Source organism: Pempheris klunzingeri, chromosome 18 (assembly GCF_042242105.1).
Source record: "Pempheris klunzingeri isolate RE-2024b chromosome 18, fPemKlu1.hap1, whole genome shotgun sequence".
In the NCBI taxonomy this organism is placed as follows: domain Eukaryota; kingdom Metazoa; phylum Chordata; class Actinopteri; order Acropomatiformes; family Pempheridae; genus Pempheris; species Pempheris klunzingeri.
The window spans coordinates 6,400,223-6,415,359 of record NC_092029.1 but is presented as its reverse complement, the minus strand read 5'-3'; the positions used below and the strand labels follow the sequence as shown (position 1 = coordinate 6,415,359).

Sequence of the window (15,137 nt, the reverse complement as noted above, 5' to 3'; positions counted from 1 at the left end):
TGAATTGACCTGTGCTGTAGATGGTGGTGTTAAAAATAATGGCTTATGAAACATTTCATTTGAAAAGTGGTTGCCTCTCTGCTTCGTGATGTGCAAACAAATAGGTCATAAATTTTATAGTATACTGCTTCCTTTCTTTGAAATATTGTGTGAACACTTAAATTTGAAATTGTAAAAGAAAGAAAACGAGTTTTGTTTCGAATATAGTCTCTAAGTAAAATCTGATGAGCTCTAGAAAACTATATTCATTCTAATTGAGTACTGATTGCATCAATATATCATATATATATATATATATATATCAAAACACAACATTTTTCTAAAAACCTCATAACAGTACCTGAGCATTTTCCAGGTGATTGGAAAAAGGTTTTATTTTAATTTTATACTTTGAACATTGCACAAATTTACAGTTTGTTATTCAGACCCCAGGGATCTAGTCAATTATATTCCCCAAATTATCTGAATTGTACAATAATTTGTATATTTAAAAAAACGGTTTCCAAAGAAAGAAATGTGAAAAAAACCCTTTTACACAAAACTTAATGAAAAATTATTTTATTTCTTATAAGCTATTTGAAACTATCACTTTTAATTTGGCCAAATGAGTGCAAGGTGAGATCTATTGTGTAAGTGGACGTTTTATATTTGTTAGCAAGAACAAATCATTTAAGCCACCTACTATATGTCAAGTAATAACATATAATAGAATGACTAACATATACAACTTTGAACTTTTTTGTCAATATAAAATTCTGAGCTACATGAAGCCAAGTAAGGGGGAATTAAACATGCAAATTGAGTTTAGTAAAATTCAGATTTTTTTTTTCTTTCACCATAACATTCCCCTCCTTCTGTTTCTCCTGGGTTATACAGACAACTCAGGATCTTAACAAAATCATACTAATAGAATTCTAAAATAATTGAATCCCACTGAAACTTGTAAAACGCCTGTGAGGATTAATGTTGAGTTTTCTTCCACAATAACACTTGGACTGTATGTGACTGTAAACAACAGAAATGCATTTTTTGCCTTCTTATTCTGAATAAATATATTTCTTACAGTCAGAACATGTACAAACATTTTTATTTAAACAACTCTGTTTCATTGGTCTTTCAGCAAGCTCACTCACAAAAGCTTCTTATTTCCTTCCCACTATGATCTGAAGATCTTATGACCTGATTTTAATTCTTTAAGACTTTTTTCGTGTAAATGGCTCCTTGGTGTCAGAGATGATGCTGAGTCCTTTTTGCTGCTGTTGTACTTTGGACCTGAGGTTTGCACAATAGAGAGATTACATGATCCAACTTATGCTGATGCTGAACTTTTGACCATTTCTGTGCTTGTGACTGCTCTATGCGAGTGTATGTAATGTGTGCAGTCAGAAACCAGTCTGAAGTGTTTTCCTTACTTAAATTAGCAGGGAAAAGCAGCATTTGCCAAACATCCATCTATCTACTCATCAGATTTAAACCATAATGTTTTAGATTGTATGACAAGTGAACTAATAATTAATATTGGATTATTAATATTGTCCTAATTCTATTTTACTATTAGTATGCTACTTCACATGAGGATATCCCTCATAAATCCTCCTGACATTATCATAGTGTCTTGCTGTGTGGTTTCAGGCCCTCTGTTCTTTGCAGGGGGAGACCAACACTGAGAAAGCTTTTTGGTTGGAAAGAGTTCTTTTGTGTGCATTTATTCTGAATCATGCTCTTGGCCCACTACTCTTATTCTGTAGGAAGTTCCTTTTTGAAATGGGATTTCTCAAACATCCCTACTTATCAAAAGGCTTTTGTACGAGGACGCCTATTTTGATCAGACTTCAGACTCTGTCGGTCTGCTTCAGTCCTGCTTCTGCTTTAAAATAAGCAATAAACTGACTCATTTCAATTAATTCTATCTTGCAAAATTTAATCTAACCAAAAGTAATAACAGTGATCTTTATATAAATAGTTCATTTTTAGTACAAATGTCAGGTTAACCTATTGGTTCAGGAAATTGTTGGATGTTTTGAAATGGGTAACATCCAATGAACATTTTGTCTTTGTGATTATATATATATAACAGTTATTTTCATTTTTTTTTTCTCTATTTTTTCACAATTTCGATTATGGGGGCTTTACCATGAAATACAAACAAATTGATAAGAACATGTATTTAATTCATGTTTCTTTTATATATTTATTGTAAAGTGGGTTATCAAAAAAATGTAATTAAACACAGACACAGTATGTATTATAGAAAAACAATCGTAAAAGAAAACAAATGTCAACTAAAAATGTAATTTATTTCTAATTTGAAATCTTTGGAGGGGATTTTATCTACAAATAGAATCTTAATTAAAGAACAACTGTATAGCTTTATCATCCAGTAACTTTGATAATAATAAGAAATTACATTTTAGTTTCCATATATCTTGTGAAAAATAATCTTGTACTGCTCCAGAAAAAAAAAAGTGTTGTACTGTAGCCTTCAAGCTTAAGAAAACCCATTATGGCAGTGTTGCACATTGAATTATTGAGCTAGCATGGTTTGTTCTGGGTAATTAAGCTGCTAGTGTTGGTGGGAATTGATTGTTGAAAGTTTAAAAGATAACAAAAAGGTCAGAGTGAGCACATCAGTGCCCTTTCTGCTGCATAGAATGTCATCCAATTGGATTGAGATATGGGGACGATTATATGTTTACTTGTGCTGTCGAAAAAACTAGATTTATTAGAAAAGATAGGAAGGAATCTTGCCTGTCTTGATTAACTTTCTCCTCTTCTTCTACTTGATTTTTAAAAAAATTCTTTTTGTAGAATTTTATCCCTCTTCATTTTGTTTTCAACACATTGCTCGCTCTTTAACTTATCAAAAATAAAGATGGAGCTAGATATCTGAAATTCATTCCAGTGTGTTGCCAGAAATTTATATTTATGTTTTTTGAGTTGAATTTTATATTTAAGAAATCATTTCAGACATTTTGCCATGAAAGGAAAATTAAAACTCTTCCCTCAGTTCCTCCTCTCGAAAGGTGTAGAACATATCACATAGAGACAGACTTCCTTGCTTTGTACTGTACTGTACTTGTATTTTTCTGTAATATAGACATTTCTACATAATTTTTGTTTTAGCATATTGCACACAGCAGGTGAGGCAAGCTGGACAGGTATTTGACAGAGAATATTATGAGCTTATAAAGACACATGTTTAGATTTTGGCGCAAACACAAAATGGTGGGTCTGCAGAAGCACATGTAAAATGCACGTAGAACCCTAAAATGGCTCCAAGTTCAGCAACCAATGGTGTGCTGCGTTGCCCTTTTACAGTAGCCTATCCCAGCTCGGCGAGCAACTTACTACACCTTATAGTAGGGAGACATGGTGTGCGCTGATAGGTTACTGGAAATCACTCCAGAGGACCCTATTGGCCGCAGCGCTCAGAGATATTTGACAGTAGAGTAGAGTAACTAGGCTGAACAGCAGAGTTGGCACTGTTTTCATACCCCCTGTGTGGTGTGTCAACCAATCATGAGGAGCCAGCTCAGGGCGTTGTTGTTATTGTGAACGGCGTATGGGCAAGAAAGTACAATAACACATTTCATCACTGATACACCCCTATGAGAATCTCTCTGTAGTAGCCACAAAACAAACCTTAGCACTATTTTAACCATCTGGACTCCCCTCAAGAGATTTTTTCTTTTAAGCGTATTGAGATGTTTGGTATTTCAAAGCCGCTGTGGTCCCATTGAACATGGCTGTGCCTCACCACACTCCATGCCAAAGCTGAGAATGGAGATGCCATGTGCAGTTTCATGGTCCCCGGTGGTGATGAGGTGTTCTGGGGCCTCACCAATCCACCCCCAAGAAGCCATAATTAGCTTTTCCATCAGGCATTCAGGTGTGTCTGCACGGCTCCGAGGGAGGCGGCCATTGTTTGCTGACAAGTGGAGTTCTCTGTCTCCCCCTCTCACTTTCTCTATTCTTGGGGCAAATGGATGGTATGCGGTGTGGCTGATTGGAGGTGAGAGCCATATCGGTCGCTGGAGATTCACTAATGCAAACTCAAAACTACTGTGTATTCACTATTCACAGTACATGCCCACACAGTAATCAGATAGCTGGCCAACTGACAAGCAGCAGTGAAGTGGAATGTGGAGAGTGGAGAGAGATGGATGAAAGACAAGGCAACTGCCAGCCTTTGTGTTTTTGTGTGCATGTGTATGGCTCACTCTAGCCATGCAGCTGTGCATCTAGTCAAACTACAACAGACATATTGTCGAAAATTGGATCTATTATTATTTTTCCCCCCCACATTTTATATTCAGCATGTTTAATAACCAGGTCACTTCCTTCTGGCCATTAATTCCTTGATGCGATAACTCTGAAGGATGCACCGCTCAAAGAAAAGGCTTTTACCAAAGCGAGCCTCTGAATTGCACCTTATTTGTCATGTGTCTTTATACTGTATAATTTCATCTTCTGAATTAATTCAGAGCTGGGCTTCCAGTGTCAGTCAGGAGAATGGAAGCAGCTAAATGAGTGAATATTCCAGCCAAATATAGGGGCCAGTGTCATTCCAGGTTAATTAAATCCCTGCTTTGAGTCTGCCGTGAACACAGACCTCTTTCAGGATGATAAAGACAAACTCTTTTATTTCAGCCTGGGTGTCGCCAATATAATCACAAGTCTGATCAGTTTCCCACATTTAATGGTTCGACAGCAGTGTGAAGCACATATTCATCCACACTCATTTTCCTTGTTACACATTACATTATTAACAACAAATGACTCCACTTTGTCGCTGTTCAGATTGCCATGTTTTTAGCAAGAATTATAAGGTAGTGTTTAGACAAGTTCTGACCCTTTCTACTAACAAGGATTTATCACCTTTTATGAATCATCATGTATCCCATACTTATCTTTCCCCAGCATGGAATATGTGCCTTTATACGATGCATACTGCGCTGTGTGCATCTTTGTAATAGATGTTTACCCTGTATCACAGCCTGCAGTCTCGACGAATTGCTCTGTTAGTTCTAAGACGATGGGCATGGTAGCGGGCTCCCTCTATAATCATAATGCTCCACATTATCGTGTGTGTAGCTTACTATTTGAATCTGTTGGTGTTCTGTTTTAGTGCCATTCTCAATAGGAGATTAACAGTGCTGCAGCGTTGGTTATCCTTCCTAAGGCTGTAGAATAAGTTGCTAGTCTCCCGCTGATTTTCACTCTCAGCATCCCCTCATGGTGCCTCATTAAGACACAGAGAAACAAGTGCCTCCGACCCGATGCTACAGTAAGGCCAGGCCTAACATGGTGCTTCTACACCAGATTATACAACTCATTGTGTACTGTGGCCTTCGACAGCACATTGGTTTGCTCCGAGCATGTTTTCTCAGATCGTGTTTCGTTCCTGCTTTTCCATTTTTTTTTTTTTTCTTTTCTCCCCAGAGAGGAAGACGAGTCCGGGTAGGGGGTGTATTTTTCTAAGAGAGAGCAATAGAGAAGCTAGTGTTGGGATTTTGGGATGAGCAGTTGTTTTCTCATTGAGCGACATTTGAAGGTCAACTCTTCACCGAGTAGGGCACTCGTGAGAAGCCAAAGAATTTTATTTCAGTATGAATAATGCATTGACATTGTCTCTGTTTTCAGCACACATCTCTTTTAGATGTGTTTTAATCTCATTCAGCCTCCCTTCATTGAACCTCTAGTGCTGCATTGTAAATTTAAAGAGGTCAAACGCAGTTATGCAAGTGTCTTTTCTCATAATGATGATAGTTTTTGATCTTTTGATTCTTAGTTCTATGTTATTCACTTGCATGCTTGGGATATTGCCAGTGCTTCAGTACAGTATAGAATATAAGCTAATTTTTTTCCTTTTTTACAAGCGCTTTCCTGCTACATATTTATCTCATTTTGCCTTTGCTGAAATGTTTGATCAAATCTGTACATGTGACTTCTTCTCTATCATATAATGAACATTGTTTCTTGGCCAGCCATATTGTATTCTACAATCTGCACTTTTCAACACTCTGTTCTGTTTCTTGTTGTCATGCTATTGTTGCTCATGTATGTATGGAAGAGAGAAAATTCTAAACCCAAATGTGGCGTTGTCTGTTTCTTTTTCTTGTTCTACAGAGATGTTGAAGGAGTTGAACCAACAGCGCAGAGCGAAAGAGTTTACAGACCTGAAAATTATTGTTGAAGGCAAAGAGTTTGAAGTCCACCAAAATGTTCTAGCTTCCTGCAGCTTGTATTTCAAGGACCTGGTGAAAAGGTTTGCCTTCGCTTCCCCTCCCACCAGCTGTTGATCCAATCTGTTCTTTTCATAGGGCGCATTTGTGTTGCTTTTTTTCCCTTCCCCTCTCTCTCTTGCAGGTGTGTGAAGACTTTGGTTCCTAGCACAGGGCCAGCAGCCATTCCTTCCTCTTCCCACTCAAATGAATGTATCTGAAACTGGAGAAAAAAGGTCAACCCTCGTCATTACCTTTCCTCCCCATGTAGGGCAATTTAACCACATTTCCATTTTAATGAGCAGTGAAAATGTTCCATGACTGGGGATGTTCTAAAACTCACCAAAGGGCCAAAACAAAAGATTCATACATTCTACACTTTGGGTGGTAATTTGCCAAAGCCACACTGTCTACTGTGGACAGGGGGATTTTTGTCTCCCAAGCTACTATATTTTTTCTGTTACTAATTCTTGAGTTTTTGCTACAAAACAGCCTTTTCATATGCTAATAAATCTTGGTTAGTGTAATAAAAAAAGACATTGCAGAGTCATAAACAAAGGACAAAACAAAAGCACATCTAAGACAGCTTACTGAACCACCACTTCCACAGGTTAACACCACCCTTCACTAATGTATTCATTTGATCTAAGTACTCCCCTAGTATTCTGCCCTTCATACTCCATATTTTTTTGTCTTCACGGGCTGTTTTGTTTCTGTGGGTGCCTGTCTGCATACAGGCGTGTGTGTGTGTGTATGTTTGTCAGCTACAGACCTTTTTAGTGTCTCTGGATGTGTGTGCACACGTGTGGGTATGAGTGTGTAAGACTGATAGCGCAAGTATGTCTTTTTTTATCTGCCTTGTTTTCCGGGGAGGGAATACCATAATTCCCTAATGTCCTCATCCTTACTTCAAATCCTTGCAGGTGTTTTCGGCTTGATTGAGAGTCCCCTGGACCCAAAGTTGTTTTGCCGCCTTGGTGTTGTTTGTGTGTGTGTGTGTGTGTATGAGTGTATGTTTGTTCTCGCTTGTGTAGCTAGGGATGAAGTGCTGAACAAAGACAAACAGAAAGACACACACAGTCGCTAGCGATAGCTGGAATGCCTTAGGGAAGTTTGCCACTTTGCCCGGCAGCCATGCAGCCTCCACTGCATGTTCATCAGAAAGCGGAGAGCTTCTTATTAGCTGCCGCGGCCTCCTCGCTCGCCACCAGTACACTTGTGACTCCTGAATGGCGATGGAGTGAGGAAGACCAGAGAAAGGAAAGCCACAGAGCCACGTTTATAGTAGGACCACTCGTCATTATGACAGCTACACTCGTACACACCCCATGAATAAGAAAGAGACCGTGAGTCTTCTTTTGACCTTGGCAATAGCAAAGAATCTTCCTGAGAGACTGAAGTGACTTTGGAGACAACTGAAGGCCCCATGCTGGTCAACCCGTCTATCAGATTGTCTCGTCTGTGCCTCTTATCCGGGACAGAGCCAGATCATTTATGCGTAAAGACAGGGCCCCTGAAAGACACCGGAGCTCCCAGTGGAGCAGGCTGAATTTCATCAAGCTCATCCTCATGCCTGCTGCTGCCTACATTGTCTGATTTTTCTTATTTAATTTGACAGTTTAATAGAGCAAATTCTCATTAATTGGTTAATTAATTGTAAAACTACTTTGATTTATTGTCATAACACTGTCATTTTTCATGAGATTATGTCTAAAATAGAAATCTTCTCATTTGAGTTCACACTGGAGAATATCTAATGAATTTGTTACAGTAATTGTTAATTTTGTACGACCTCTTTGGCTTGATGTAATGAAGCCATGATCATCAGCATTATGCTAACATGACACTATCAACAGCGACTGTTGATTTTATAAGGCGTGTGGCACCTTGACTTTATGGAAATGAGAGCCGTAGCGAGAACAGGACCGCAGTGAAAATTTGACAAGAGAAGGACAGAAAGGGAGCAAAAACAAATGAATAAAAGGGAGATCAAGCTGAGAGCATGAAGGGGGAGAGGGAGACAATTTTGGTCATAGCTGTGAGGTGTTTGCAGCCAGGCACAGTGTCGCAGGCAAGTCAGAGAGGAGCAAAGAGAGCCAAAGGCCTGTCTGTCATTGAGTTACGGCCCCCCCATGTGCAGCTCAGGTCACTTGTTCAGTGCAGCTGGAATTATGCTGAGGCTACACGTGGCTCACTACTGTCCACATGTTTATGAGGTCAAATAAGAGAGAGAGACTTCATCTCCTTATACGCTCTGTATCCCGCCCACCCTTCCTGCCCATCTTATTGAAGAGGCATTCACTTCCAGTCAGACCCCCTGTCAGCTTGCAATAAACCACAAAAGCATGTGTGTACATTATATGCTTGAAATCAGGAATATGTGTGTTTGTGCTTGTGCACGTGCAAATGTACTTGACATGAAGTGTGAGCATGTGTTTTACTGCATGCATGCTTTAGTGTGTGGGTGTGGGTGTGGGTGTGTGTGCGTGTGTAGGACGCAAGGACATAATTCTTGTGTGTTATCCAGGCAGGCTGCCATTAGTCAGAGAGAAAGTAGAGATGTAATACCGGAGGGTGAAGGAGTGCACATCACACTTATTTTCCCTGGCCTACCCACACACACACACACACACACACACACACCAACCTAATGACTCATTTAAGAAATTGAAGGATTAATTGGCAAAGAGCTGAAATTTAGCAGCAGGGAATGGCAAAGTAATTATGAAAATTTGTTTGAAAAATTTGGAAATTTTCTTTTTGGAAGATACTCCTCAGTCTCCACATTAGATATGAGTTTTCAAAGACATTCTAAAATGTTGCTTTCTGTCTCGCAAGTGTCACATCTTTTCAAATTCTCAGCTTTCAACAAAATCCTAAAATGCATGTCTCCCTCTTTCCAGTGTGCTCCACTGCTCACGTGGAGTAAGCAGCCCTCCCCTACAGTATGTGTCCATTCAATCTGCCATCTAACTTCATGATAGCTGAAGGATGTGACGCTGCTCCAAAACGTACACACACATCTGCCATCACCCCCACCAAAAACCTATTACCCTACCCTTTAAAGGGCCGATGCACAGAGCAGGGACACAGATCATCTCCAGTAATTCCATTTTACCCCTTGGGATTTTCCAATAAGTGTGCTCTGCAGGCATTTAATTTATGGCCTCTGCATCTCCGCACCACGGCGATATAAAAAGCTCAAGAATCTTTGAGCAGTCCTGACACATGCTTTCATGCCATTTGTTTCTATCCCTTCCTCTCTCTCTGTCAGACCCATGAGTTTCCCATGCTTGTGAGTCAGTGTTTTGAGTATGAGATGGTTAGAGAGCTTTGTTAAAGCCCATTACAGTGTCGGCCCAGTGTGAACACTGCAGCTGAGCCCTGAGTGCACTGTTCATTCCTCTGCTGCTGCATTCAGTCTGAGGGGAAGACAGGACACTGTAATACTCCCCTCAAATTCTAATTAGCACCATTGTTCTGACTTAGTGTATTTAAAGGGTCAGTTCACCCAGAAATTACAAATTACAGATCATATTGTCTCATTCAACCATTCAGATAGTTTGGGACATTGTGTAGAGTTATCTTTGTCTGCGATATCTGGTGCTGCACATCTATAATGGTGGTGAATGCATTTTTGTTTGTTCAGTACTGCTCACAGCATTGAAAAATTCTCCTTCCAATAAAGACGTGGCTCATCCACGAACATTTTCAAATCATTATCCTAAATCTCCTACTTTTTTGTTATGAGGCTTATTCATATGAAAAACTACACAAACTTGCGGTAAATTGCTTATTTTAATGTGATGAAGGCCACCTGTTCATTAACAGGTGGGTGACTTTTCATCATTAGCATAATTAATGCCCACACCTATATGGATATTGTTGATATTAGTAACATTTTCCCTGTTCATTTTGGTCTCTTGTCCACACGCAAAAATGAAGGTTTCTTAAAACTTAACTTCGCAAAGAAAGTAAAAGCAAGAATTTCATACTGCAAAGCTTCAAATCCTGCTGTCAGAAATCCACAAAACAAAAAGATATCAACTTTAGCATTGGCACTACTGGAAGAAGGGGAAGTGCCAACGGCGTGTCGACAGAATAACAAGTTTGTGGTTTTCTTATTATAATTCCAAATTCAATCATCAAGGCATTATAATTCATTATTAGTTTTTGTAACGTGTTGCTCTGAGCACCACAAATGAAATGTCATTGACCTCTGTTGTATTTGTGTAGAAATCTCAGAGATGAAATTCTCAACATTCAGGCAAATTAACACTTTATGCACAGCTAGCCACCCCCAAAGGTTTTTTTTTATTTCACTTTATTTTCTGTCATCACTTCTCAAGTGAAACTTTTGCCTTTAAGTAAAACTTTAGTATCGAGTTCTGTCAATCAAATGTTCAGTTTTGTCTCTTGCTGATGGCCGTGTTCACACTTGGACGGAGGTTTGGGCTTTTAAACTCTTCACCTGTCACTCTGTACTCTTTGTCCTTTAGTGTCTGACACGAACTGGACTTGTTCCTGCCAGATAGCTTTATAGTCTCCAGTATCATACCTGATGTTATAGATGGAATACCATGGCCTCAATACCACAGTGCAAACACAAGCAAAACATGTATCCCGACAGTGATAAAGCTACCACATTATGTTTGTTTATTTTTATAATTTATTCCTGATTTATGTTGTGACAGAACACGTAAATGCAAGCCATATTTAGCTCAAACTGTGCAGGCTTTGCATTTGAAATAGCTTCTATCTTAACACATCTTGGTAGTGTATGCACTTCCACAGAATAGATGGTCTTGTAAGAACAAGCCAAATGAATTCCCTGTAAAATGGGCTTTTTTTAGGTTGAAGGATGTATTAGGAAGTGTGTCTGTGTGTGCGTGCGTGTGTGTGTGTGTGTGTGTGCGCTCCCCTCCTTCCTCTCCGCCTCTGCTCACCACCATTTTGACAGTCTCTGCTGATTTTAAGACTTCTTCTTGAATAAGTGGTGCATTTTTCACAAACAAATTTCTTTGCCTGAGTGTGCCCATCTTTTTTCCCCCCCTCGCCCTATCTCTCCTCCTCTGTCTCTCCTGTCCTCCCTGCCTCCCTCTTTCACTATTTAAATTCAAGTCTGCAATCAGATGCAGCATAAATATCCACCTCTTTTAGAAGCTCCGGAAAAGTCATTTCCATAACATAAGTGCTCAGACAAAACAAACTGCCACTCGAGCTGGTTCCTGTTGCACTAATTGAGCAGGTTGATGAGCATGCTCTTCTTTTATTTTTAGCTCTCCCCCCCCCCCCTCTTTTCTTCCCAACCTCCCTCCATCATTTTAACCCTGAACGACACTCCCCTTCCCTTCTTTCTGTCTTACTACCTGCCCCCACTGCAGGGCTTTGTGCGGAAAAAGGGCAATAACACTATGTGGCTTTTTGCTTTGCAGGAGGAAAAAGAGTAACTGCCTTGGTTTTTCCAGCCAATGTCCATCCAGAGACAAATGCCATTGTCTTATATTTTATTTTTGGATGTCCTTCTCCCCTCTCACCTCCTGAGTGCGCTTTAAATGACAACTAATGTATCAGTTCATACACTACAGGCTACAGATGATTATTGCAGCGGGGACAAAGGCTCTGTTTAGGTGTGATGGTGGATTTTTTTTGGGGGTGGGCAGGGATATCTCTTATTTAAAAGACCAAGGCACAGTCATGGAACTACCCAACCCCTCCCTCAGAAGGATGGCTGCTGGCTCCCTGTGGAAGAACCGTCTCGCCCTGCCTCCCTTCCTTTTGCTTCCTCCTCATCGGTGCCCCCCCCCCCACACCCAAACCTCCCCTCTCTCATCTTCACTCTAACCATTTTGTCTACCTGTCTCATCTTGTTTGTTTTGCTGTCTGTCTCACTAAATGCTGACTGTTTGTCATGATTTTTAATCCAGCAAACTGGTTCCAACAGAAAGGAAAAGACATACACACACAGAACAGACAGAGCGTTATCATTGTGCTACCATGACTGACAGAAGAAAACAGCCTCCATCCATCTTAATGTAGACTACTTTTCATATTGTTGATGTCCATAGCAGCAGGAAGAGAGACATAGTAGTGGGGGCATGCGTTCTGCAGGGCTTTGATTCCATTTATTCTGCCCTTGAGTGGATTATTGTTTCACATGGGACATTAAACACGGGTGGTGAGGTGTTATTTAACCCTCTCATACTTCCCCGGGGGGATCCTGCATGTGAACTAATCTCTGCCATTCGATCCCAGTGAAGTCACAACGTGGCCGAATTCTGAAAGCAGCCCCCCACTTGCCGCACATCTTAGGCTCGGCATTACGAAGGGATATCATATTCTATTTAATTTGCTCATCCAAGCACTCCCTGGCATCCCTCACACCATGCCAGTAGAAGTGGACATTCTGCTTTGGTATCCAACACGCACACGGCAGCGGTGTAGACTCACAATCAGTGAGAGCTCTCCAATCCAACATGCATACCTTACATTGTGTCATATGTCAGTGTATGAACTGTCACGTTCTTTCTCTCTCTGTTTTCTGTCTGATAGCTCATGTACCCTGCCATGTATGCATGTTCACCTCTAAAGCTATGCATACATGAAAATATACATGTATTAAGCATGCCTGTTGAAACGAAGCAATAACTTTTGTTTGCCTAATCTTTGTTCAGAGAGGACATTTTGTTTCAGATGCAGCAAAGTAGTTGCAAATCTGCTAGCCCCATAGAAAAGTAGAAACCATCCAAAGTTCTGTTTCTGTCCCTTCTTCACTTTATGTTTTTATCTTATTGTGTAATGATTCTCTTATTTTCTCCCCAATCTCGTACTGGCCCAGGTGTGTTATGGGTCGTGTGTAGCATACACGTATCTGTGTCCCTATCCTCTTTTTGTTTCTGTCTCTTCGCTTCCTCTCTCAGAGCATCCCTAACTCGCCTCTCTCTGCCGTGATTGGTTGATCAGGTCATCGGGGGAGACGAGGAGTGGGGATGTGCTGGAGCTGAACATGAGCAACATCAGTGCCGACGTGCTGGAGCTGCTGCTTGAGTTTGTCTACACGGGATCGCTGGTCATCGACTCAGCCAACGCCAAAACGCTGCTGGAGGCCGCCAACAAGTTCCAGTTCAACACCTTCTGTAAAGTCTGTGTCTCCTTCTTAGGTAGGAAAAGCTCCGAAAAGGTTTTGTGTGTGTGTGTGTATGCAAGTGATATATGCTTAAATCAGCAAATGTGCATACATATCAGATATTCCTATGCGACCTTTCCTGCTACATGCAGCATTTACAGCCTCGTTTATTTTCATACGTTGTCATGCTTCATCACTATGCACAACCTTACAAAATATCTTGTGCAGAACCTACATTTCTTCCCTGACTCTGGCACATCATGCTCCTTTTTGTCATGTCTCCAAAGCTAGCAGCTGTGTGAGAATTCTGCCTGCTAACACTCTCACTTGGGCACAGTGCCTCTGATCTCGTCCCAGTGGGCAGGACCAAGCACGGGGGCAGATTTATAAAAAGGTCAGGGAACAATTGTCACTTAAATGTCAAATCCTCTGGCCTGAACCACAATGGAATAGAAAAATAGCAAAACAGATTGATACTCAGACAAGGTATGAAAAGTGGAGCAAAGAGGGAGAGGGGCTTTGAAAGCTCAAGGGGGTCATATGAAAAGCAAGTAGCATGTTCCAACTTTTAGTGGTTAATCAACCAAAAAGGCGACCAAATAGCTGCAAATGTCAGGTTTTGCATTCCATTTAATAAATTGTTTTGGGCGTCGGTAACACAAGGGAAGTGCATGTTAGCAAAAAGGTCAGTGGCAGGAAAGGAGTGTAAAGAAAGCAAAAAAGAACCAGCAGCCCACGGTATTGATTTGTTTTTCTCGATTTGGGCAAAAGAATGGGGGAAAACAGGGACGCCATTTGTAGACTTCATTGCCAGCGAGACGTCAATCCATTCTTCTCCGACAAGATTCATGACATTTCAGCACATTTGAAGGGGAGAAACACAGGTGCAAGCGTGTGTCCTTGAGCTAAGAGAAATTGATACTGTGTCAGATATTATTGAAGTTTGTAACAAATTCACTGAGGAGAAATGGCAAACATCTTCTCGACCTACTTACCACTTTGACTTTTATTCACAGAACTTCAGATTCAAACAAATAAAAACTAAGTCGCTTACTGTGTGCCTGCCACTCTGTGAGAAATTGCGACTCTTTTATTATTAGAAGATTCGACTTGAATTAGCAACGCGCTTGCACAGTGGGAGGGGTTTTCAAATATTTTCACACGGTCTCAACTAAAACTGATTTTGCAGGCACACTTTTATGCAGCAAAGTAAACTGGAAACCTGGCTGCCTAGCAGTGAAGAAACTGACGAAAGGAGTATATGTAACATGTTATGTTGCAAGCATGCACAGTGAAATCTGTGAGACTCTTCATGTGCTCAAATGGCACAGCAGAGGGACATTTTCAGCCTTTTGTTTAGCCACTAACCCCCACTTTGATGCAGCGTGAGGCTAGCTTTTTATCGGTCTTTGGTTTGGCTTTTGTTTAGCTGTGTTTTAGCAGATGTTATGTGACATTTAATGGCTGATATTTATTTAGGAAAGACTCTCAGACTCTGTCTTCAGCGATAAAAGGTCTGGCGTTGCTTCCCTTTGATGGCTTGTGTTTGATCAGGCCTCTTTCAGTGGCCACTGACCCAGCTGATCCATGCGTTTGCCTCACTGTGTGTGTGCTCTGCACCGCCAACACATTTTCCATTCTCGTAATAAATGACCATGTGTGTTAAAAACTAGAATTACAGACACCCCACCTTAAATGCTGCACCCTTACAGGAGATCACAGATGGTGGCATAAGCTTTTTCCCTGCTGGCCTGGCTATCAGGGTAGTTTCAGATATTTTCAGCTGT

The 15,137-nt window shown here is 40.6% G+C and overlaps 1 protein-coding gene across 1 annotated transcript in view; it reads left to right on the top strand.

Moving 5' to 3' along the window:
• Positions 1 to 15,137, top strand: part of LOC139217865 (kelch-like protein 29) — a 123,991-nt gene that overhangs the window by 48,696 nt on the left and 60,158 nt on the right. The window contains exons 4-5 of the mRNA XM_070849346.1: positions 6,130 to 6,268; positions 13,188 to 13,384. Coding sequence (XP_070705447.1) covers positions 6,130 to 6,268; positions 13,188 to 13,384 — 336 coding nt within the window. The remainder of the gene's footprint in view (positions 1 to 6,129; positions 6,269 to 13,187; positions 13,385 to 15,137) is intronic.